The 24,200-nt window shown below is 33.2% G+C and overlaps 6 protein-coding genes across 17 annotated transcripts in view; 2 read left to right on the top strand and 4 right to left on the bottom strand.

Annotated features, from left to right (window-relative positions):
• Window positions 1-756: 756 nt before the first annotated feature.
• Window positions 757-4,920, top strand: LOC120627881 (exosome complex component RRP42). The gene is made up of 6 exons (XM_039896001.1): window positions 757-945; window positions 1,345-1,541; window positions 2,408-2,573; window positions 3,181-3,360; window positions 4,087-4,313; window positions 4,807-4,920. Exons 1-6 carry the CDS (start codon window positions 889-891, stop codon window positions 4,907-4,909), a joined length of 930 nt encoding a protein of 309 aa, XP_039751935.1. The 5' UTR covers window positions 757-888; the 3' UTR covers window positions 4,910-4,920.
• A 13-nt stretch (window positions 4,921-4,933) lies between these two features.
• Window positions 4,934-16,534, bottom strand: LOC120627851 (protein ref(2)P-like). Of its 4 annotated transcripts, none has more exons than XM_039895951.1 (8): window positions 16,433-16,534; window positions 15,865-16,047; window positions 14,872-15,036; window positions 14,077-14,246; window positions 12,879-13,605; window positions 12,496-12,624; window positions 10,386-10,580; window positions 4,934-6,401 (listed from the first exon to the last, which is right to left on the bottom strand). In XM_039895951.1, the coding sequence occupies exons 1-8, from the start codon at window positions 16,461-16,463 to the stop codon at window positions 6,256-6,258; spliced, it is 1,746 nt and encodes a 581-aa protein (XP_039751885.1). In that variant the 5' UTR covers window positions 16,464-16,534; the 3' UTR covers window positions 4,934-6,255. The 4 variants fall into 4 exon arrangements, with proteins under 4 accessions (XP_039751885.1, XP_039751895.1, XP_039751912.1 ...); XM_039895961.1 differs by having other exon boundaries at window positions 10,386-10,565; XM_039895978.1 differs by having other exon boundaries at window positions 16,429-16,527.
• Window positions 7,378-10,375, bottom strand: LOC120627870. Its single transcript, XM_039895990.1, has 2 exons — window positions 9,060-10,375; window positions 7,378-8,264 (listed from the first exon to the last, which is right to left on the bottom strand). The coding sequence occupies exons 1-2, from the start codon at window positions 9,353-9,355 to the stop codon at window positions 7,385-7,387; spliced, it is 1,176 nt and encodes a 391-aa protein (XP_039751924.1). The 5' UTR covers window positions 9,356-10,375; the 3' UTR covers window positions 7,378-7,384.
• A 2,270-nt stretch (window positions 16,535-18,804) lies between the features above and the next one.
• On the bottom strand, window positions 18,805-20,040 carry LOC120634888. The gene is made up of 2 exons (XM_039905760.1): window positions 19,304-20,040; window positions 18,805-19,208 (listed from the first exon to the last, which is right to left on the bottom strand). Exons 1-2 carry the CDS (start codon window positions 20,016-20,018, stop codon window positions 18,901-18,903), a joined length of 1,023 nt encoding a protein of 340 aa, XP_039761694.1. The 5' UTR covers window positions 20,019-20,040; the 3' UTR covers window positions 18,805-18,900.
• Window positions 19,996-21,522, bottom strand: LOC120634896 (biogenesis of lysosome-related organelles complex 1 subunit 5). 4 transcript variants are annotated; one of them, XM_039905771.1, is made up of 4 exons: window positions 21,448-21,522; window positions 21,167-21,249; window positions 20,427-20,615; window positions 19,996-20,197 (listed from the first exon to the last, which is right to left on the bottom strand). In XM_039905771.1, exons 1-4 carry the CDS (start codon window positions 21,464-21,466, stop codon window positions 20,021-20,023), a joined length of 468 nt encoding a protein of 155 aa, XP_039761705.1. In that variant the 5' UTR covers window positions 21,467-21,522; the 3' UTR covers window positions 19,996-20,020. The 4 variants fall into 4 exon arrangements, with proteins under 4 accessions (XP_039761705.1, XP_039761714.1, XP_039761732.1 ...); XM_039905780.1 differs by having other exon boundaries at window positions 21,376-21,462; XM_039905798.1 differs by having other exon boundaries at window positions 21,407-21,456.
• Window positions 21,523-21,836: 314 nt separating this feature from the next.
• LOC120634861 (arfGAP with SH3 domain, ANK repeat and PH domain-containing protein) overlaps window positions 21,837-24,200 on the top strand; it is a 72,864-nt gene continuing 70,500 nt past the window's right edge. For 5 of the 6 annotated variants that reach the window (XM_039905735.1, XM_039905745.1, XM_039905718.1 and 2 more), the window contains exon 1: window positions 21,907-22,210. In XM_039905735.1, coding sequence (XP_039761669.1) covers window positions 22,085-22,210 — 126 coding nt within the window. In that variant the 5' untranslated portion in view covers window positions 21,907-22,084. Of the gene's footprint in view, window positions 21,855-21,906; window positions 22,211-24,200 lie in introns of those variants that run through there. The other variant, XM_039905711.1, reaches the window with a different exon arrangement.

Here is a 24,200-nt window from a genome sequence, read left to right as displayed (position 1 = left end):
TATAACTAACCAAAATACAAATAAATGAATAAATGCGAATGTGTGTTTATTTATTTCTCCTTCCTTAACGCACTACCTTAGCAACCTATCGACTTGATTTTTGGCATAGAGTTATTTGTAAGGACGGAGAGTAACATAGGCTACCCACGGGATTAGTAAAATTCTGTAATAAACGCGGTCAAAGTAACGAAAGTAACAGCTAGTAAAACAATAATCAAGTTTACCTACCTACTATTCGATTCGGTAAAAGGTGGTAATATTGAGTATTTTTTTACCTTTGCTACACCCAAACTTTAAAAGCTACAAAGTACCTTTAAAGCTTTATAAAAAATGTGTAGCAAACTTCAACACCCCATTGTATTTGCGTTGTTAATATAAGGTATGTTTATTTTGATGAGTAGATATTAATAAGTGACTTTACATCATTGATTTACACACTGACTGATTGATCTACACACATTTATTATGTATTTTACTTATAAATTATAGGACCTTCATACATTTTTCCAATACCCCTATTATTACAACATATCCTATGAGGATATAAACACTACGTCTTTGGACTGTTAACTGATATTACTTTTCTGTAGCATTTCTGTTATGTCTAATGGAGGTGTATGGTATAGAGCTACTTAGGCCTTAAAGCACTTGAATCCATGGCCGTAAAAAAAAAAATAGAGCTACTTGAATAAAGTTGCGCTTGACAGCTTACTTTTTTTCTTGACAGTGACATACATAAACAAGAATTGAATTGACAGTGACATTGTCTTCTGACTTCAGTCTCACATGAGCGGAAACTCAAACAAAAACACCGAAATCCCGTCTCACGTGTTTATTTTAAGCTGAAAATTAGTAATTTGAGTAAGGAATATTGAATAAATAGCTTCGATGGCTGGTGTTTTACTAAGTCGAACGGAAAAGGTTTTTATTATAGATGGCGTTAAGGTGAGTTTATTCATCACAATATTGACCAAACTTTAGAAACTGCATTCTCACTTCTAGTTATTCACAGTCTATAAATTATCCACCGTCTTAGATTTAACACATTATTGAATAACCAAAACATGAGGTTTCAACTTGAGTTCGCAAAATATAATAACCCAACTGTAGTTCTAAAAGCACATAACCCACGATCTGGAATGTATGTTGTGTAGTGCTTGAATGAATTGATTGAAAAGCTATTATTATAAATTTCAAAAATGACTATCATTACTTATGGCTTCCACTGCCTGTTTAAAAAACAAAAAACAAGTACCTTAAATGTCTTTTTCTCTATATTTTGGCGGGAAGTTCAGGAATTCTACATTAAAAGTTCAGTGCAACTATTGTACTTTATTTTTCAAGGATGAATACCGGTCAGATGGAAGATCAACCATTGATTATAGGCCAATGGAACTTGAGACTAATGTGGTCAGCCATGCAAGTGGCTCAGCAAGACTTCGACTTGCAAATACTGACATACTGGTCGGCATCAAGACAGAGATAGATGTGCCCAAGCCTGACAAACCTGCTTTAGGCAAGATTGATTTTTTTGTTGACTGGTATGCATAAATAAATTTATTGAAACTTTTTTATATTTTTAAACTATTAGGGGTTTCAAAGATGTGTCTAAAATCTACCAATGGCTTAAATTATTTATTCTGCCAAGAGCCTGTGCGTCTAAATTTCATTTTAAAACAAATTGTCATATTAATTAATTATGAACTGAAATATTGTGATTTTCCTGACTTAAACCATTTCATATTTATACATCTATTATTCCATGATATGTGCAAGTTTCTCACTACATTGGATAGTTGGTTATCTACTTTTCACATCACTGGAAACCAGAAAAATCTATCATTTTTATAAAAAAATGTATACACTGTGTAACAGAATTATTGAAAAGTATTTAAGGATGGATAAGTATATTTCATAACGAATCACTCTGTAAAATAAAAAAAGCATGAATATTTTTCCCGACAATTGAATTCAAATATTCTAAATGTTTACTTCTGACAACCCTATTGAAGATAAAAGACAGACACACGCTTAGTACCTACGCTGTGCAACACATACCAAATGAATGACAGCAGTCACATGATTTTAATTTTGCATGTGATGCAAAGGGCTGTTTTTGATTTCTTTCAGTAAAAACTATGGCACTGGTTTACTCAAAAACTATCAGGTTTTCAGTTGCACAGATAAGTTTCAGAGATAGTTTATCAGTAGTTTATATTTTAACACAGATTCTCCTAAATAGACTATAAAGCAAAAAATTGCTTTACATTGCGATTGTTTGTGATATTGCGTGTACATTTTGCAGAATATATTACTGCTACATTTACTGTATACCTACTATCATAAAGACTTCCATACCTAAAGTTAAACCTGCCTCAATGTAATACTTTTAGCTTTTGTCTTCCAGTTCAGCAAATGCAACACCAGAATTTGAAGGCCGTGGTGGAGAGCAGCTAGCCAACAGTATATCAAACATGATGCAAAGAGCATACCAGTCCCCACAGGCGTTTGATCTAAAACAGCTGTGTATATTTGAAGGGAAACAGTGTTGGAAACTTTATGTTGACATTTTGGTGAGAAACAAAAAAAAAAACTATACTTGCTTGGAATTTCAACAATCTGGTTTTTGGCTCCAGGTTTAAAAAAAAATCCAGTATATGCCTTTTAAATATTCTAACTTACCAATTCCAATAGTACACTGCTAAAATCATTTGCCTTGCAGTTCTCATGTTTTATTTATCAGTATTTTATCTTCCTTTACTGTATCAGAAGTACTGTATTGAAAAAACCCATTTTGAAGATCATTATTCCCCCTTAATAAAAATTAAGTTATCTTTATAAAATAACGTTCAAGTGTAATACAATTTACCTAAGGAAAATAGCATCACCTTAACACATCTAAGTAAAGGATTGAGGACTATAATACAGTTCTCACACAATAAGTTGCTCAAACTGAAGTTGCAACTAGGCGAGACCAGTATACAATTTCAGATTAACAGATTTCAGTTTAGAGAGGAACTTGTTATGCAATCACTTAATATAAAATTACCACATCCAAATGTAAATCTGTTTAAACACTATGATATCAGACTCCTCACTCATCATACAAAGCAGTATATTAATTGAAACTTACATACTGTTTAAAAATAACAATAATGAATTAATTAAAATAACTATTAGATTTTAGAATGTGGAGGTAATCTGTGTGATGCAGTATCACTTGCAGTAAAGGCTGCATTGTTTAACACTAAAATTCCATTTGTAAAGGCAGCCCTCATGGATGGGGGCAACATAGACTTACAGTTATCTGATGATCCATATGACAGTAAATTGTTGGATGTGGGATCAGCACCACTTTTGGTAAGAAAGTTAATGGTTTCCTATTTAATTTATTTAGCAGCATCCTCAGTCTTTTGGTATCAAACTCCTGGGGAAGGCATCCTCTCATAGGAAAGAGGCAGCAATGCAGGTTGCCAGACTTTTCCCTCAAGACTGGCTATTTTTACCCTTTTTATTGGCTTCACCAGCAGTGGCGTGCACAGGGTTTTTGACCAGGGTATGCATAAAGAAGGAAGATGCCATAAAATGGAAAAATCCTTTCATTTATGAGTTATACAAAAATTTTAGGGTAGGCAGAGCTTTTGTGCATGTATGAAGTGCACGCCACTGACTTCACCTGTGTTTGCCCTGTGGTCTTGACTCTTTAAACGTTTTGATTTCGTTCAAACTGTGTGGATATATTGAGGACCGATGAAAATACACTATTGATAAGATTTTCCATTATTCGTATAGCAAAATAAGATTTTTGTTAATTATATAATGATAAATGAATGATGTGAATTTTAATCTCCAGACATTAACTTTAGCCGATTTCTCTAATATTAACAAATTTTATGGTGAATGTGTTACCGATTAGTTTTGCTCTAATAAAAATAATATTGTAAGAAAAACTAAAACTAAAAGGTAAAAACAATTTAGCTTTTTTATGCCAAGCGTGTTTTTTAGTTTTCTAAACTATTAATTTTTTTATTCTACGGAAAGATAGCACTGTTTATTGTATTAACACCACTTTTTCTTGTATTGCAGGTAACATTATGTAAAATTGGAAATAAATGTGTAGTAGATCCAACAGCAGAAGAGGAGAAATGCAGTTCTGTCTCCCTCATAGTTGGGGTCACCGGAAACCGGAAATATTATAGTGATGATGATACAGAGGAACTACCCGCTTTTCAGCCTAAATGCAGTGCGATTAGCATGCATGGACCTGGTAGTATTACTACTACAACTCTGAGGAATGCTATAAATCAGGGAATGTGAGTAACAACCGTTTTTACTTTAAAAAAAAATTACATGATTTTGGCATCTATACCACTGATTCGAATAAGCTATCTAGCTTTAAACCGACACCAAAATATAGTGTAGGTTAAAGCTTTCGTCACATAATATCATATATATATATAGCAAAAATTCAAAACAAATTTCCAAACCAACTTAAGTTGACAGATTATATTAGTGTTATCCTTATCCACGAAGAACATAGCGCAATGGACACCACTAAAACAAAGCGAGTTACAAGCGACGGTGACAAATACATGCCGCTAGGCGATTTAGTGTACCGTTGCGATGTCGCGTAGAAATCGCGGGGTATAACTACTTCCTAACAGCCCGCAACCATCTTAAGACTGCATCATCACTTACCACCAGGTGAGATTGCAGTCAAGGGCTTACTTATAGTAGAATAAAAAAAAGTCAACAGCGTTATCATTTTGTGTTTACATCATAATAAAAATTATATTTTTTGTTCAGAATCGCTGCTGTATGCCTGGACGAAGCCTTAGGTAAGACCGTCGTAAGAGAAAGGAGAGATATTGAAAAATTCAAGAGACATTCATATGGATTTTTAAAATAAATATTAAATTATCAAAACAAAAACTTTTTGTAACCCTGAAACCTTTATTGGATAATAATGATATTAGATGATTATAATCTATAAATCAGCTATACCTATAATTTTGCTTATCACAATCAATATATCACACCAAAATTATTTTTCTTATTATTCGTTTTTCATAAATATAGCAGGGTAACTCTATTATCTTGGAAGATACAGGCTGAATTTCAATTTGGATCTATTAAACTAGTCTATTTATATTTAACATGTCCAGTCTTGACATCATTCTTTGAAAAATTAAGAGCTTGAATATAGTTGAAATCTAATATTTTTTGTTAATATGACAACCCCTAAATAATATGAAAATGTAAAGTGACTGTCAACCATGAGTCGAGATATTCTAAAGAACAAAAAAAAATACTCTTGTATTTAATATCTAGTAGTCTTAATAAACAGGTACCTTAATAGTTAACACCAAAATAATAGTCATTCGATACAGATATAACTACTTACTCACTAATTAGATAAATGTCAATAAAAGATAATATAGCTGGATATACTTTAAATAAGTACTAATAATGGATTATGAAACTAAAAACACAATCGCCTTTATATTATTTGACGATAAGTTTGGCAAGGTTTTTTTGGGAAAATTAGTTTGATAGTTTACTTTACTACATAATGCAGCTGAAAACAATTCCTTAACTTATATATAAGCCAGGTATTAGCCAATTTTAGAAGCCTGAAACTTCTCAACCAGTCGGTTTAAGAATTTTTTTACAGACTAATTGTACAATAATTATTCTTGATTACCAAGCGTCGTTACACTATGATTCTAAATTTAAAAACGCTTTTCTGTAACAGTTTAGCAACATTTCATACAATTAATAACCTTATTATTTAGACAGGTTTTTATTGAAATAATGTAGATGATTGCTTACATAAAATAAGAAATATTAGCATAGCAGCCAAAAAAGAAATAACTAAATAATACGAATGGTTCATTCTAATTAAAACAATCTTGAAACTAAACTGACAGGTCCTGTTGTCCTTTTCACAGTGTTTTATGTGGAAAAGGAGAGCACCATTTTTGTGTTTTTTTTTTAAAGTTCCCATTAACCTGTGGCGTAGATATTAAGCCACATGTGCGCGTTATAACACCAGCAACCACACCCTTCCAACCGGAACACAGAAATGCTGCTTAGTTGCAGAAAAAAGCATGGCGGTAGTACATTGAAGTGTCAATTTAGTTCGGAGACTTGTGTTCAATAGTATTATAATGTAAGGAAAATATAATAATATATAATCAATTATTTGTTATTAATAAACAATTTTTTGTTATTAATAATCAGATGCCCCTCATCCTACTTCTTGGGGTTGACTGGAGTGAGCAGATCCAGTACAGCAGCAATGTTTCCGTTCTTGCTCTCGAGGAGCTGAGTCAGCCAACCGCCTTCGTTAGTGAAGCCCATAGCTAACATTTGGTTGATCGACGCGTTGATATGTTCCACTGGAAACAATAGTGTTTTACATTAGAAAAATGGATTTTCTTTAATGACGCTTTCCATTAGTGAAAAACCTATTAAGAATAGACTGCATATGAGCTGTAAAAGACTGCAGTTTTTTTAATGTGTATGCGTCGAATCTGTAGTCCAAGTCAAATTAAATAGTCCAAGTCAAATTAAATAGTCCTATTAAAATAAATAAAGTTAACAAAAAGTAATTTTTAATTTTTTTATTTTCATGCCTGAGTCTGAATTTATAATTTCTGTATTATAAACACTGCGAAAGACAGATCGTGAAACAAAATCCTTTAAAAATAAGGTTGTTTGTTGTATACTTTTAATTCCTAAATTCCCACGAAAGAGAATAATTATCACTGAGTCATCGTAAGGTTATCAGTTAGTTTGTAATGAAGTAAATTTAAGTTTCTTTATGCCCGTAGCTCACCTCCGCTGCGAAACCATAACAGCGGAACCGCATTAATTTCGCTGTGTTTTGTCCGTATGTAGGAGAAGCGGAACTGCCACGGAACTGCCTGTTCTAACGCATAGATTTAACTATATTCTATCTCTTTCCCCGCGCGGTTTCGTCGATAATACTCCGACGCCAGCCACACTACCGCGCTCCGGCCGCCATTTTGTTGCGGTGCCGCGTTGTTTTCGCACGTGTTTGTGGAAATCGACAAAAATTAAAAGCGAAACTACATTTATTTCATAAAATGGACGTCGATTTCACAGAAAAATTAATTCAAGAGGTCAGAAATAGACCTATTCTTTATTTATTAAATCATCCGGATTATAAAAATAATATGAAAAAACTGCAGGCATGGAGAGAAATCCAGAGGGAATTAAATGAGGAAGGTATGTAGTCTTTTTATAATAATAATAGACTGTATTTGTAATGTATTTGTTTATTTTGCTTATAAGATATTATATGTATTATATGTATAATTATTTATTTGTACTTATTATAGATAATATTATGATAACGTTAAGTTCTCTGCGTTTGTGTAAAATATTGAACGAATTTATCTCTGACCTCAAACGCTGCCGACGATGCTCTCTGTCGGTTGCCAGGTCTATTTTGTGGTAGAAAGGCACCTAGCTGTTCTATTTCAAAGCTGGAACTGGTATGTACGGCTGACTCTTTCGTCTGTATAAAGTTGTGCAAACAACAAGCTGCTTTTACAATTTTTATTGTGTTTGTCAAATCTGTTTCGAAAGGTCTTAGGAAAATCCTAAACTTCTGTGCCATTATTCCAAAAGCACATTCCACAACTACACGTGCTCGACTGAGCGCCTGATTAAATCTCTTTTTATCTCTATCTTGCATAGCCGCTTCTCTTACAAAAGGTCTCATCAAAAACGTTTCCAGCTTAAAGGCACCATCCCCTATTAAAACATAAGGCAAAGGATCTGTGCCTTGTTGTAATGGTTGGGCATTTGGTACATTAAGTTGACCAGTTCGCAATAGTTGTAAAAAAGGTGTTTTTTCAAATATAGTACTATCAGAATCTTTTCCAAACGATCCAATGTCAACATATATGAATTTGTAATTAGCGTCTACAACAGCCAATAACACAATAGAAAATTTACTTTTGTAACAGTAAAACATTGAGCCGCTATCTGGAGGGCATTTAATGGTAATATGCTTTCCATCCACGCTACCCAGGCAATGAGGAAATCCCCATTTCCCAAAAAAGTCTTCTGCGATATTGAGCCACATTTCTTGTGTAGGTTGTGGAATGGCTAATGGTTGTAAAACATTCCATATTTCCTGACATACTTCGGTCACTATTTTTGAAACTGTTGAATTTCCTATACGATATGAAAACGATAATGTTTTATAGCAATCTCCAGTAGTTAGGAATCTGCAATGAAAATAATATTAATTTTGAAATAATATTAATTTTGTCTTATTTTGTTATTTTTCAGTCGTAACTTTGAAAGCGAAGTGGAAGAATTTAAAAGACTCCTACAAAAAGTACAAATTATCTAAAAAGAGTACAAGTGGCCAAGCTGCAAAAAAGCTTCAAAATTGGACTTGGGCAGATCAAATGAATTTCATTGATCCAGCAATTACATTGAATGAGACTCAAGGTAGTATGGCATCTCTGAATGTTGAAGAAGTTAATTCTACTAACTCTCAATCTACGGGAGACGTAACTACACAAGACGTTGCACAAGATACCCGCCCGCAAGAAACTCAAAAAGCCCAACAAATTTATAGAAGGCATAGGAGAAGTAATCCGGATCCGGATCCAACAGATAGAATGATCCAGTACTTACAAAATAGAAGAGATCGCAACAGAAGTGAAGATTAAGTTGATGTTAAATGTGATGGAGTAGATTTATTATTTTTGGGATACGCTGATACTTTCAAAAAACTATCAAAGCGAACACAAATAAAAGCAAAATTTGATATCGCCCGAATTTTGATGGAGGCTGAATTAAGTGATCTGGAGGCTGTAACTTCTAACAGCAACTCTACTGCAACGGGTAGTTTCAACTACTCTGTTCTAAGTGATACCACGCATTCTCCGGCTACTCCAGGAAATTACTCCATGATCAGTGACGCAACAGTTACTGACAATGCTAATTATTATTAACATGCCGAATATTTTTTTTGTATTAATGATTAATAAATAAATAAATAATTTACTTACCTCAAAGTTAAGGCTAATCTTTCTCTGCTAGAAATAGCTTCCCTAAACCTTGTATTTTGTTTAGTAATATGTGGCTTCAAAAGATTATGTAGATCTTCAAAACTCCCTGGGCTCATTCTAAAATATGTATAAAAACGATCTTCATGTGACTCTAGTTCTTTACATAATAGGTTTTCTCCTAATTTCTTCCTTTTTTCATTAATCTCGTGCACCCAAATTCTACGAGATTTACGCCTTTTCAAAGTTAAAGTCCACAATAATATTTCCTCCTCCTCTGACTCTGATAACGACGACATTTCGCTCCGATGGCTGACTGATGACTAGCAGGTTCCGACGCCCGTTCCGCAACTACACAACTACACTTTATCGCAGCGGAATTCCTACAGCGGTTTCGCAACTGAAGTTTCGCAGCGGAGGTGTGAGAGGAGCCTTATAACTTACGTCTTTACAAAAAACCTCATTCAAAGTTTGCATACCTAATGAAATTATTTGTTTCGTATTGTGTTTTTTGGTAGCATTCATTTTGCCCTCATTCTGAATATTGATTCAAGTGATTCATACAAATAACCAAATGACTCAACTGATAAAACAATGGGCTTTAATTGTAGGTTATCACTGATGTTATCAATGTTCTACATACAAATTTTAAACTAGGTATTATAGTACAATTCGATTAAATAAAGCATCCTTGCTTTCCAACTGATTGCTTTCCATTTTCATATGATGGAATAAAATTATATATCTGTTCTCATTTACCGCTTTCTTCATTGCAGAAATATAATTTTTCCGCCAACCGATTTACCGTACTCGTACGATGTGCTGTAGAAACCGATCAGGGTAACGGGTTTAATAAATATACTCCGAACAGGTTAGCCTGTTACCATCTTAGATTCTATCACAACTTAATTAAAACTGAGATTGCAGTGAAAGGCTAACTAATAATGGAATTAAAAGATATAGCCCGCGAGTTTAGGTTTTTAAAAAAAGCCTCAGGAACCGTTTGTTTTAAGCTTCTCCAGTCTCCATGGTATATAAGCTACCGCAATGCAAAATTTCGTCAATAACAGTTTAACTGTTAAGTATAAGTTTAAGAAGTCTGCGGCTTAGTTTGTATGCCAGGGATAGGGTTCCCAAATCGCCAAACCTACTAGCTTTTAGCTAAACTTTTTGCGAAATGTAAAAGCCTAATATAAGCCGGACAAGCCGGAAGCCGTTTTTTTTTTTTGACCACACGCAATCAAAATGCCTAGCTATGTCCGCACGCCTGGCAACACTAGCCAGAGAGGTTTTTGGAGTTAAGTTTGTAGGATAGATATAGTTACTTACACGGATGGGCTGGCTGGGGATTTGTTTGCGGTTTCTGCTGCTGAATGTTTGGTTGTCGCTCTTGCTGCTTGGGTGTAGCTGGTGCAGACGGGGCAGAGATGTTGGCTGAAGCCTGAGCTTGGGCAGAGGCCTGGCCTTGAACTGGCTTTAGCGGCTCAGACACAGTTGGAGTTTCCGGCACTTTAGGATTCAACACTAAATATTAAATGTTTATCAATGATAATTATTAATGAGGACACTCACAATGATAATATACTGTAAATAAATGAATAGACGATCATCAAGGATTGCAGATTATTGATGCATTAAACTCTAAGACCTAAGTTAGCACACGTCATAAAGGTAGTAGAAAATCTGTAGATATTCAACTAAATGTAAAAAATCATGAGAGTTTTAAAGTTTAAAAAATGCAAGCAACGGTTTTAATGATAAGGGTTTTAGACTGTATGGACTACAGTCTAAAACCCTTATCATTAAAACCGTTGCTTGCATTTTTTAACGCTGGCCCGGTGCGGATTTGTAGAAAAAATGCATCTTTTATTAAAAATTAACAACATAAGTTGCTGAAGCGATTATATATTACTTGGTCAGCTTGGTATTCATTTAAGGTAAAAAGGTTGTGATCCTAGATAATATTCAAACAAAAATTCACACTCTTTCTCTTTACGTTGATTTTATATGTAAATTTAAATATACGTTATTTGAAATAACAATCTTAATCGAATATTAGTGTCACGTAAGAGGTGGGGACCAAGCAGGTGCCCTTTTTCAAACTAGTTGTTGCCCGCGACTCGTTTTTTTAAAAAATCCCCGGAGACCATTTTGTTTCAGCACGGCTTGCGTGGGCAGGAGACATTTGTCTCCCCTTGGAATGGAAGAAAATTTATCTTCTCCCACAGCTCTATCAACCCTCAGAGCACTGGTGCACAAATGTAAAAAATTTAATTCAAATAATATGTGTCAATAATAAACGGGGGTAAACTTCTACTATTCCATGTTCCCGTGTTTTAGCAGGAGGACAATTTAATTATATACCTTGTCAGGGGATATAACTTTGGTCTCCTACCTGTGCTAGCCCTGCTACAGCTTTATCAACTCTATGAGCATTGGCTTACAAGTGAAAATAATATGCGTAAACGTCTATTATTCCCTGATGCCGTGCTTTAACAGATCGACACGTCAATTTTATGTCTACTTTTGTCAGGGGATAAAATCGTGGGTCTTCTGCCTATGTTAACCGTTCCAGGGTGGAACCTTTTTACCAACACCGGTTTAGCTGTGAAGCCACTAAATTAAAAAGAATATAGATAGATAGAATATTTTCTTGTGCTTTAAAAGAGTATTCTAATTTCAGTCTACAAACTATATATTCAAATTATTATTGCCAAATTTTCCAAGATCAATACAACAGTTGATCAGGACATAGGCAACAAACAAACACACTTTCGCATACATAATATAATTATGGAAATGAATGTTGAGAAAACAATTTTAAAATCAAGGCTATCGACATAATTAAAAATCATTTCCCTACCTTACGAAACATGTTAACCTGTTATCTAAACATCCCTTTTGCTGACATTTCAATGAATCGGCATAATAAAGCAGTGAGTCAGTAACCTACATGAAACAATGATATTAGCAAAACATCAACTTTGTTGTGAAATACCGAGACAGTCAAAAATTATTTTACTTTTCCTACTTTTTCTCTAGCTCAGTGATGAACACTCTTTATAAGTTGTTTCATAGTTGGCAAGGACTATTTGGTAACCTATAATATCAGAATTTTCTCTGGTCTGGTGGCTTCGGCCGTGGCTAGTTATCGCCCTACCGACAAAGACGTGCCACCAAGCGTATAGCGCTCTAGTGATTTTTAATGTCCTCCTAAGTTTTACTACTCATAAGTTTCCCTACAGCAACCCACCGCGTCGCATTGCCCAACCCCGCTACTACTTCGTTTTCTCGGCTTTTAAGGGACGCCGCATTATATTATAGCATTATAAACCTTCCTTAAGAAACAGAGGAGGATCTTTTTTGCATTTGATTAATTTGATACTTTTTAAGAAACAACCTTTATTATTGGTACAGGTTATAGATATTTTGAACTCACCAGCCGTGCCAGTATTCAGCGGCGGATAGAGGTTTTGTCCCTGGGATATGGTCACACGTTCCTGAAATTCTTCTGGAAGGTTGAAACCAATTGGGGGTCCATTTGTCTTATCATAACCATCCATCAGGTCTAAAAAACAAAATATTCAGTTATATTAATTTTTATTATAAATCAACCCCTACTAAATCGACACAAGACCTCATCATATGTTATAGTAGTTAATACTATGCTAGTTTTTATGGCTTTAAATAGTAAAAAGGAACAGTATTATATCATAGACAGCTAAATTCAATAGACCAGGTATATGACTAAGAATGCCACAATGCATAAGAAATATTTACATAATATGTCAGCAATGAATTTAAGTTTAATGTTTTACTTACCATTATCTTTATTGATGACAGTCCACCCGTCTACTTTGTCAGGAGAATCTTCCTTTTTAGATTCCACAGTTTTAGTTGAGGATGCCTCGGAGGTGAAACTTTCGGTATCAACCTCTGACCTCTTTGAATCAGCCTCAGACATTTCCACGTCTAGAGCATTACTGCCGAGTCCGGATTCTGTGGCCTCATTATTGATGGTAGAAGACTGGGTGGCTTCATTATTGGAAGGCCCAGCTTTGGGTTGAGGGGCTCCACTGTTGGAAGCGTTAGAAGTTGATTGCTTAGGAGTGGATGTGCTTAAACCACCCATATACATGTTTAATAGTTTTTGGATGTTATGTACATCCAAATTCTCCATGTTGAAGGGGCATTGTGTGGATGGTTTGTTTTCTTTTGCCGCTTCCTTGGGAGCTTGGGTCTCACTGTTATTGGGACCCTCTTGAGTTGGGTTTATCGGTTCAGTTTCAATGTTCACATCGCCCGCGAGGTTAGCGAATTCATTCATATAACTAGCGAATGTTTCTAGCCAGCTAGTGCGCGGCCGGCGATGGTGGTGGTCACCATCACCACTGTGGTGGCGGTGATGATGGCCGTGTCCGTGATCGCGTCGTCTTCTATCGCCACTTCTGTCGCGACGTTGCTTCTTGACATTCTCATCACTGCATGGCGTGTGAACAGTCTTCAAAAAGTGGCGGTAACGCTTTGTTGCATTCCTTATGACGGCGGACTGTTGAAATAATCTTTTGATTAGAAAATTTTATACATGTATTTCTAAGTGTGTGTATATAATATTTTTATTAGAAAATTTCAAGTTTTTCTAAGTGTGCAATTAATCACTTTGCAACTAGTTGGTTGAATAAAATTGTTGGTTGGTTGGTTAAGTAAAATTATTTCAGTATATAGATAACTGTTCAAAACTGCTCTGGTTACTCAAAAGGTTGGGCCTGAGTGTTTCTTACAGATTGTAGTTATATACAACAGCAACTTGTGAGTTCAACCAAATTTTCCATGCAACCAAATGGGTTGCTATCATGTGGTAACCACACAATGTGATGGACAAATTTAGCAATTGCATTAAAAGAAGTAATTCAATCAGCCAGTCTTTCCTGTAAAATTTGCTAGTTATTTTGTAACCTAATTAACTAAGGCTGACTTGAATTAACTTATGATTTATATAATTTAACAATGGAGAACATACCGGCAAGTTAGGCACTGGAATGCGCACCATGCAATGCTCAGCATGCAATCCGCCTGCCTCGCATTTCGAGCACAAGTCAAAATCGTCACAGGTGGTGCACTTGTAACGGAAACCCACCACAGGGCCATCACACCCATCGCAGACCACACCCAAGTGAACAGAAGCTATTCCTGCAAAAGAAATAAGGTATATGATCAAAAGGAATTAAGGCTTAGGTCACAAAGTCCTGATTTGACAATCCTGCACACATCATTTATGGACCCCCACTAGGTGGACAAACAACATGAAGCTGAAAAAAAGTGGCACATGACCATGGAGTATGGATAACCCTGGTGGCATACAGAAAGGTGAAATTTTTAATATATTAATAAAATAAAGTCATTAACATGCTTTTCAATAAATATAAATTAATAATAGTGTGAATAAAAAAAAAAACATTTTAAAAAAAGCGTAGGGTGCTTTTTAAGAAATTATAAAAATAATATACACTCTACTCATATCTGTCAATAAAATTTTTATAACTATTGACACCATGCACCCCACAGTTTTTTTACAATAAAATATATTTTTTTTATTCACACTATTATTAATTCATATGTATTGAAATTTTTAACACTACTCTTAATTTAAATTTATTAAAATTTATTTTCTATTTTTTAGTTTGTTTTTCGATAAAAAGTGTGTTTTTTAGTTTCTTTTTAACTATTATTTATTTTTAAATAGTAACTTACTATAAGATTTTATTGGCTTACTCCAATGTCTAATTACTGTAACTAAAAGTAACTAATATCTTACCTTGACTATCAGGTATGGGATTGACTAAGTTGAAAACCACCTCATCAATTTGTGGCGCTTTATCCTTACAGTAGACATACAGCTTTTTAGGGCCATCACCCATGCTCTGCAGGGCAATTAAGAGTTCTTCATCTGATGAAATGACTATGTCATCATTTTCTTCATCTATAGTTTAAAATGAAACATACATTATAATTAAATATATATATATAATCTATATATATATATTTGCTATTTAAAAGAGGTTTTTTTGAAAATATAAGGGTCAAGTATTAACATCTATGTATTTAATAAAATTGTCCAGGGCCCCAAATCTCCTGTTGTAATTGTGATGTGGAAGTTAAAATTAATTGCTATTGGGTGTACATCACCCAGTAGGGAAAAAATAGAAAGCAATGATAATATTTTGGCCATAAACTGAATTTTTTCAAGACAATGAGCATAAGATGATTTTTTGTTTATACATAGACTTCAATACACTTAAATTTACAGAAAACATTACTTTTGTCATATACCCATGTATATTTTTCATTGTTTTCTTTGGTTATTTATAAATACAAAAGTGATGCAAGTGGATTACAACAATATTGCGATTAAACTTCAAGATGCAATTAACCAACCCATCATTGCCTTAATTGTTATATTTTTTGTTTATACTTAAATTTAGTTGAAAGGTATATTTTTTTTTAGCAAATGTATAGGCTCCGGTTATATATAGGCATTGTATTAAACTGTTACATGCATAGGGAAGTAAAAAAGTTTATTACACAACACAACAATTATACTTTGGAGTTTTTTTAATGAACCTAAAAATATAAAAAAATTTATAAGTATTATTTTCTGACATTTAGGAGGAAAAACTAATGTTGGCACTTATTATGTTCCTAAAAGACCAGCAGGGCAAATTTATGAACAGGTTATTCAAATGGAAAGGCCATTTGTATTCTAAGGCACTCAAAGAATAAACAATTACTAGGAAAAATAATACCATACCTTTCCATGAAATATTGTAACTCTTGTTCATAAGGTTTGGGAAGATATCTTGAAGCTTTGACTTCAAGTATTGAAAACTTGTATCAAATTTGCTGTCAACAACAAATCTTCTGACTTCAGGCTTCCCAGGTTCACCACAGTAAGCATACACTTTATAATCAACTTGATAGCTCATGTTTATTGCTGATGAAAAATACAAATATAAAAATTCAAGTTTAAAATACCAAGAACAAATTACGTTCCCTTGGGGGCCATTTTGTGCAACAAAAATACTATTAACTATGATGATTTGTGATTAATTAAGTAACAAAAGTTAGCACCTAGTTAGAGAGACTCCTATAACATAACATTTACGGATGTCGTTATATTTTATTACAGTTGAAATATCCCAGTATGTTATAAAACAAACTTGAAAAATTTAATATTTACCTAGTAAAGGGACTTTTTTATTATCAAATACACTCAAGAATCGACCTTCAATACGTAAAGTCTTCACACTAATGTTGTTATTGCGCAGCGTCTAACTTTATATACAGTTTCAAAACAAAATGAATCATCACTTACCTACCTCTACCGAATGTTGTAGAAGTTCGAAACATAAACTTAATATGGTGTAATAATTTTATACCAAGACTCTTGTCACAAAAACAATGACAATACAAAACAAGCTCTTTACAACTATCGGCGCTGTCACTGTGACTTACCACAGAGAATAAATTAAAAACAACTTCTCTCTATTCTGTGCTATTTCTAGTCTGGGGTGCACAGAATACTATAATCACTGACCAATAAAAATTATGGAGGGTAGAGGTAAGGAGAGTCATCTTATATGGGAGAAAAGTTGAAAAAGTGTCCTGTGTATGCGCTAAATAACAGTTCAAAAATCCTCCACAATGGCGCTGGTGGATGCACAGGGTATGGTATGAATGTAGCAATCGTAGATGAATTGAAGTATGCCGAGTTAAAAAATTTAATGTCATGACTAAAGTAGTTAATTATTGAGAATTTCAACAATTTACGTTGTACAAAATATTGTGGTAAATATAACCTTACTTCCTTGTATCTCCATACTTCCTTGTTTATTTTTCAAGCCTACTCTAACAATATTTATATTTGGCGCTTCTTTTAAGAGTTACCCTGATGCAAATGTGGCGCCATCCTAATTTAATACATTTTGACGACACTTTTTCATATACACAGATGACTCTCCTTACCTCTACCCTCCATAATAAAAATATAAAAATTAGGCAAGTAAAGATTACGAAATCGGACTGCTGCTGTTTGTATTTTAAATTAATGATATTGCTTAAATATACAATGAAAAATATTTTAAATTTGTTGTACCCAAAAACAGGCTTTGAAAATATATTAAAAAAGAAATGCTTATGCTGCATGCTTAGCGTAAGCGATTTTGTGGGCAAATATAAAATTTCATTTCATTTCATTTCACCTGATTTGAAATTTTAATTGCGTATAACTGACGCTTTGAAAGAATATTGATATATAAGTTTTATTTAGAAACGGCGGACGAGTATATACGACGGTAGGCCAAAATATTAAAAACTTTTTCGTTAAAAATTTTTACTATCTTTAAATAACATATTTTTTTATTTATTTGCACATTTGTTATTGGTTTTCATCACATTATCATGAAAATATATCCAATCAAGGAAGTTGTATTGTTACTCAGTGTATGTATTACAAAACCGCATATTACTTATTTGTGCCTAACATGGCTGTTCTACCTTAACTAATCTTTGGTTGTTGAATGCTTAATGTATGCATCTCTCTTTATCATATAGCATTTCATGTTTGCGGAAAGAGTGCGAAATAATTAACAATTATTCCTTGTAAAGTCAACATCTCCTGAGGATGCTGTTTCGGAGCGAACATTGCCGTAGCCTACATTGCCGTAGATCTGTATGGTATGGAGTATAAGGATTGAAGAAATTATAAATTACACCATAGAGATTTTCTGCTTTTCGCGGACAAAGAGCTTTTTGACGAGATTCAAAACGTCGTAAGGTGAAATATGCAAAATTCCTGATGGACAATGAAATGAACATTCCATAAAAAAACATTTTAGATTTTTGAAATTACTGTCCTGATTGTGTTACCGATTTCACCCGCCGAAATCGGTTCGAAAAATCGAAAGCTAGCAGGTACAAAAATTACACAAGATATATTTTTTAAGTTTTTTGGGTTATCAATTAATCTTCTTATTAACCACACATAACAAATTTTGGCATAAATTAATACTATGAGCTATATGACTTCCTAGTTTTGCCCGCGGCTTCGCTCACGTTAAGTTAAATTTTTAATTTGGTTAATTTTAACTCAGGTTTAGAAAAGAGTCTTGCTGCTAATAGAAAAATATGAACGTAAATTATTAAAAAAAAATCAGAAACATTGATATAAATTTTCATCCCCTATTTCTTGCCTTTCGAATTGGATTTTTTAAAATAAGTGAATCACGTATTTCTTTATTTCATTCAATCATTTCATTTCATCTGTTTCATGGAATTACCTTGAAAAATAAATTGATAAATGAAGAATTTTATACAAACTTTCACCCCCAATTTAACCCTCTTAGGGTTGGAATTTTCAAAAAACCTTTCTTAGCGGATACCTACATTGTAATAACAAGTTGCAAATTAGAAGATTGCAAATTTTCAGCCTGATCTGTCAAGTGATTAGAGCTTTGCGTCGATAGATCAGACAGTCAGTCAGTCAGTCAGTCACCTTTGCCTTTTATATAATATATAGATCAACAAATTGACATGGAGTTACATTTTTTTGGTAGCCCATTTATAGTATCCTTTCCTCTGTTCCTACACTATGATACTAAGATTTGACATATTACCACAACGTGTTTTTACATAAATATAAAAAAACATGCATACACCTATTAATATTTTTATTACCAACATTACACATATATCCTAAACATGTTTTTTTAGATTAAATATAAAAGGAATTAATACAAACTAATATAGTTGGCTGTTATTAGGTTACAAAAATATAATTGAAAACTGGTTAATCCTGATGTGGCTTTGGCAAGGATTCATTGTTTTTGTAATTATAACTGTCTTGATCAGCAAACTTCACAGGACCTCCCAGTTGCACAGTCTCAGGAATACATAACTCTTCATTAAGCTTTTTTGCTAGGAAATAAATTTCCGCCAAAGCAATTACTAAGGCACACATAACACCCAGAAGTAATCTAAATCCAAAATCTAAATTACCAACCATCCATTCAACTCCTCTAAATCCAAAGAGGAACCCAGCAAATATTGATAATATGAATTGCCCAATTGCTATCAGATGACGATTAAGTTGTTTCACTGAAATATAAAATAGTTTTACCTTAAAATGAAATACAAAAAAAAAAACAGGATTTTTTCAAGCTACATTTGCTCATGTGTGCACCTTTACTTACTTTGATATGAAATACTGTCTTCTGGAAATCTCATTCTAACATTATCAACACCTTTAGTCATTTTTCTATATTCACGAGCTTCTTGCTGAGCTCTCAATTTAACACATCTTGCTTCTAAAACAGGATTCCTCTTTATTTTTTCGTTTTCTGGCATTTCAATAGATGCACCTTCAAGTAGTGTATGTAAATATGGAATGTCTGTTTCGCCATTATTTCTCCTATTTTTGATATGTATAAATAACCAGTCTATATCAGATGTTACTAGATAAGGTCCAGCTTTTGTAGTTTCAAAATCATTACTGTTTAAACCTTCTTTTGATGACTTTGTGTTTTCATTTTTGTCTTCACCTTCAGATATTGTAGTGCTATTATCTGTATCTTCATTATTTTTTTCCTTTACTTTTTTCTTTTCTTTAATTTCACTGTCTATTTCATTTGGTGGTTTTGTTTGGTTCCCAATGGACTTATTGTTATAAATTTCATCAAAACCATCTCTTATATTTTTTAAATCTTTTAGTTCTAAACTACTTAATTGCACTGGTTCAAAATCCTGTAGTTTATAACTATTAAATATATTTTTGGAATTTGGTTCTATTATCTGCAAAATATTATACGGTATTTGGTCTGAAGATGGTACTGTTTTCAGAAATTTAATCATTTTCTCTGACGGGTAAATTCTTAGATTGGTATCAATGAGTGAGCCTAGGAGATCCATGTTTATTTGTTAGTTATATTTAACTTGTGGTTTAGGTCAGCATACAAGTCTCTAAGTTCCTCTTCTTTTTCTTCAAATGTATTATCAATTCTTTGGCACTTGAAGTTCATATCATCAATAAACTGATCCCATTCCTTCTGTCTTTTCTCAAAGTTCTTAGCTTTCTTTTCTTTATTAATCTGAAAGGTATGTGACATTAATGTTTTAAATGTGAAAAACTGCATTAGCAGCCTGAGAAAACTTTTGTGTATGGTCCAAATAGACTGCACTCTACATTGTGTTTAATATGCCTTCAGAACAAGCATTGTCTAGATGCCACTGCCACTGACAATGCCTGCCCCCCTAAATGCCAAAGACTATCTAAAGTAAATAAAATAACTTTCAAAAAAATATTCTGAAATATTGTACCTTTTGTAGTTCCAGGTAATCTTTTTCAATTTGGTCGGAAAGTTTTAATGCCTGCTCCAATTTTTCTGCTAACACAGGTAGTGCTGCAATTGAATTCTTTGATATTCTTTCTACTTGTGTGTCTTTGATTTCCGTTAAGTTTTCTACGATTGCAAACAAGTTTTCAACTTCTCTATCACCTCGTTTTTCCTACAATTTAGAAAGAAGAAAGAAGATTACTGATTTGAGTTCTCTGTTAGTAAGAGTAATAACTTATATATTAAAAGGTTTTAATTAAATGGATTCAGTTAATCACCAGTAATTGGAATTGGTAGAATAATTTTGTGGAATTTCATGAAATTATGTTAGTAGTTTTGATGCATTTAATATGTTCAGTATTTAATGTAAGTTGTTTTCAGGTGTAAATCAGGTAAATGCCTTGTTTTTAGATAATATAAAATTAATTAAAAATTCTGATAAAAGATTGCCAATATCAGCAATTGTTATCAAATTGTTTGTAAGGCACCAAGAAGATGGTAAGAAACTCAGTAGTTGTTCTTATCCATCATGAATGTCAAATTTCTGCATGCAACTTTTACTTTTCTAGGATCAATGAAGTGTCCTACAGATTGTAGTTATCAATATTAACACATTAAAACATGTAAACTAATAAGGAAACGCTTTCAATTAAGTACTGTGTCTAGTATTATTATATAGATGTGCCTACTTAGACTATAAGTACTGTTATGTAGTTTAATTACCTCAAATTCTCTTAACATGAATTTTATTTCACCACTGAGAAAGGGTCGGTGGTCAAATAATCTTGACCAGACTTCACTAATTTCTGTAAAAATTAAAAATATTTTTGAACCAAAAATATACAAAATATGTATAGAGGTCATAAGAAAAATAACACCACTCCAGATGCACCACAATTTTCACCTTAAGTCAATAATCGTTTAGAGCATACCTATAGGAAAAATCGAAACGAATATAGGTACCTAAATTCACAAAATAATTAGAGATTGGCGAATGATCGTACCTCGTGACAGTTCAGTCATTATTCTTAAGGTTCTATGGTCTTTGAAAATGAAAAATGTTGCAACTCGCTTGTAACATTTCTTTGTCTATGAAAACCGGAAGCCTCGAAAAAAAAGTAAAAAGTGGAATATTTTTAATATCACAATTAAGGTCAAAAAGTTCATGAAAAGAAGCAAACTATGGCCAAATTATATTTTATTTACATTTTTAGCATTTAAAATAACTATTTGATTATTGTTATTTTGAAATGAGCAACCAGATAGTAAGCCTCTGGCAGCACTAAGGCTCGTTTGCACTCATAATAATTAGCACTTGTGACTTGACAGTTCTCTATACTCTGTATATTTCCATTCATCTCATTCACCGACATCGACTCTACGGTCATTCGCCGTTCCATTCTGCAAATAGGTATAACGATGTCATTCGATTATATTAGTTTGTTCATTCATGATTACAGAGATGGATGTGTTTATTTGTTAAACTTAGATGCGAAATTGTTTTTATTTGCGCAGAAGTGATTAGTGGTTACAAAATGTGTTCATTTTATATCGCGTGTTTTGATGAATGTTTTCTGTAGTAATCGTTTTAATCGAATTATTCTCGGGATTTTGTTCTAGTGCAATTCAAATTGTGTTATAATGCCGGGTCTTATTGGTATCGGTGAATTTATTGACGAAACTCGAGAGGATTACAGTTCGCCAACCACTTCTACGTTTGTTTCGCGTATACCACAATGCCGGCAAACTATCAACGCTTTGGAAGAGGTGAATATTATGATAAACGCGAGTACCTATTACATTACATTTTCAAATTGAAATTGCAATAATTCATATGATAACGTTTCAAAAAAGAACTTGTTTAAAAAAAAGTTTCATCTCGAAAGTGCAGCTTTTAAAGATTTTAATGCATTTAAATTTTAAATAAATTGAGTGTAACCGCGCCTTCCATCCAGAGTAACAGCACCAAAGTAACACAAATAATTTAAATTAATTTCAACAATTTTTTTTTTTTTTAATTTTATTTATAATGTTTGTTTTGCTGTTTTCATGCATACTTTCATTGGAAAATGGACTGTTGTTGAAGTGTGTTGGTAAATTGAACCGTTATGCCCTTTATGAAATAGGTACATCTAGATCAATGTTAAGTAAATTATAAGTAGTCAAAAGGTAAATAAATGCCTTCATAGAAAACTAGAAGGCTAGCTTAGTATGATGCAAAATGTTTCCATACTGATTTTACTGGTGGGTAAGCATACAGTGGATGCATAATTTGGGGTAGAAGTAGTTTTATTTAGTTCTTGTTTGAGTTATACAGAAGACTACTATCTTCTGTAAAACAGCTTCACTATCGATTTTCCTCTAAAGGCCAATATTAATTTTAACAAATGTTTAAATTTGGGTAGAACTTGGATAAAGAGTTTCTTGCCACACATAAATCTTTAGGTGAGAAATGAAAAAGTTGAATATAATAATAAACAACACAGAAAATGAGTTTTGAGTTAGTAAAATTAATATTTCTCAAAAATACTTATGGATGCACTACAACAATATTATGGGATTTGTCTATATTTCAACCCAGTTACATGCTATGGTCACATAGATCACTGTAAATTGGTCAAAATACTGACCAATCTTAGTTAATATTAATATATTTCTTATTATTTTAATTATTTTATTATTGATAATAATTACAGGATTTGAATGAAAACTAAAGACATATTTGGTGTGGTTGCATATTTCCTTTATGCCTAATATATGTAATAAAACTCACTCACTCAATTCAGAAATAACTAAATTGATGGTCACATTATACCGCAGAGGCGCGCCAATAGATATTTTACACCTGTAAGTAAACAATCAACTTAGTGGGAAAATAATATTTATAGGTAAATTACACTAAACTAGAGAAAGACAGCTTTAGACGCTGATGTGTACTACCATCAGTCCCAAAGCTTTGATATTACTGTATTATTAAGTAAATTAATTAAAAAAGTACTATACCTATAAAACTTATAATATAATAAACAAGTCAACAATTTTATGACCCTCAGTCTTAATATAAAAAAAAAGATAAAACTTTATAAGTATGTTGTTTTGATTTAGGTGTAGATAGTGCTATGCTACATCTAGGATATAAAATTCTTAATATATCTACCTAGGAATGATCAGTCTACTGAAGTTACGCCCGGCTAGGGCCAACTTAGGCGCGTCGTCGCGCAGAGGTCATAGAGACAGACATGCACAAACAAAATGAATGTTAAATCAAGAATAGGACATAATACAAGAAGAAAAGAGTTCTCCTGAATGGAAAATGTAAATGCGTAGGTATCTATGCAACAGACGGCCGCACGAATACGGCTTTTGAGGGCGTGACAAAAATAATGTGACGACACAGACGCATGAAGCGGAACTATTATTTCATGTTCCAAAAGAGGTCTTCTTCAAAGTTGCGTTAAGAATTTGCTTTACATCGTCGCATATTTACTTGATCAGCCATAACGCTAACAATCGCCCTCGATAAAACCTTTAATGCCTTTTCTATCTGCAGTGTCCTTCGAAACATTATAGGGCTAAATGAAATGTAAGCGATGTGAAGAGTTCATGATTGATATTGCTTAAAAAAATCAACTTTGTACAGTCACTGACCTATAATAATATTACCACTGGCACGTTGCTGTTTTTGCGCTGTTTGTGTGGATGCAGTAATAAGAGAGTCCAAAGAACTAAAGTTAGAATTACTGACACCCATTAATAG

Source organism: Pararge aegeria, chromosome 2, assembly GCF_905163445.1.
Source record: "Pararge aegeria chromosome 2, ilParAegt1.1, whole genome shotgun sequence".
Taxonomy (NCBI): Eukaryota; Metazoa; Arthropoda; class Insecta; order Lepidoptera; family Nymphalidae; genus Pararge; species Pararge aegeria.
Note: the sequence above shows the minus strand (reverse complement) of the source record. Positions and strands in the feature narration are given on the sequence as shown.

Bases quoted from the DNA above. Each gene is read 5' to 3' on its own strand.
- LOC120627851 (XM_039895951.1), bottom strand. From the start codon at position 16,463: ATGTTTCGAACTTCTACAACATTCGGTAGAG. The intron at 14,247-14,871 runs GTAAGATATTAG...TTTCTTTTGCAG, and splicing joins TCCCATACCTGATAGTCAAG to GAATAGCTTCTGTTCACTTG. The intron at 10,581-12,495 runs GTGAGTTCAAAA...TTTAATATTTAG, and splicing joins GCTGAATACTGGCACGGCTG to TGTTGAATCCTAAAGTGCCG.
- LOC120627881 (XM_039896001.1), top strand. From the start codon at position 889: ATGGCTGGTGTTTTACTAAGTCGAACGGAAAAGGTTTTTATTATAGAT. The intron at 946-1,344 runs GTGAGTTTATTC...TTATTTTTCAAG, and splicing joins TTATTATAGATGGCGTTAAG to GATGAATACCGGTCAGATGG. The intron at 3,361-4,086 runs GTAAGAAAGTTA...CTTGTATTGCAG, and splicing joins TGGGATCAGCACCACTTTTG to GTAACATTATGTAAAATTGG.
- LOC120627870 (XM_039895990.1), bottom strand. From the start codon at position 9,355: ATGTCGTCGTTATCAGAGTCAGAGGAGGAGGAAATATTATTGTGGACT. The intron at 8,265-9,059 runs GTAAGTAAATTA...TTTTCATTGCAG, and splicing joins AGATTAGCCTTAACTTTGAG to ATTCCTAACTACTGGAGATT.
- LOC120634896 (XM_039905771.1), bottom strand. The intron at 20,616-21,166 runs GTAATTAAACTA...TCTAAATTGTAG, and splicing joins TCATGTTAAGAGAATTTGAG to GAAAAACGAGGTGATAGAGA. The intron at 20,198-20,426 runs GTACAATATTTC...CATACCTTTCAG, and splicing joins ATTACCTGGAACTACAAAAG to ATTAATAAAGAAAAGAAAGC.
- LOC120634888 (XM_039905760.1), bottom strand. From the start codon at position 20,018: ATGGATCTCCTAGGCTCACTCATTGATACCAATCTAAGAATTTACCCG. The intron at 19,209-19,303 runs GTAAGTAAAGGT...TTTATATTTCAG, and splicing joins AGACAGTATTTCATATCAAA to TGAAACAACTTAATCGTCAT.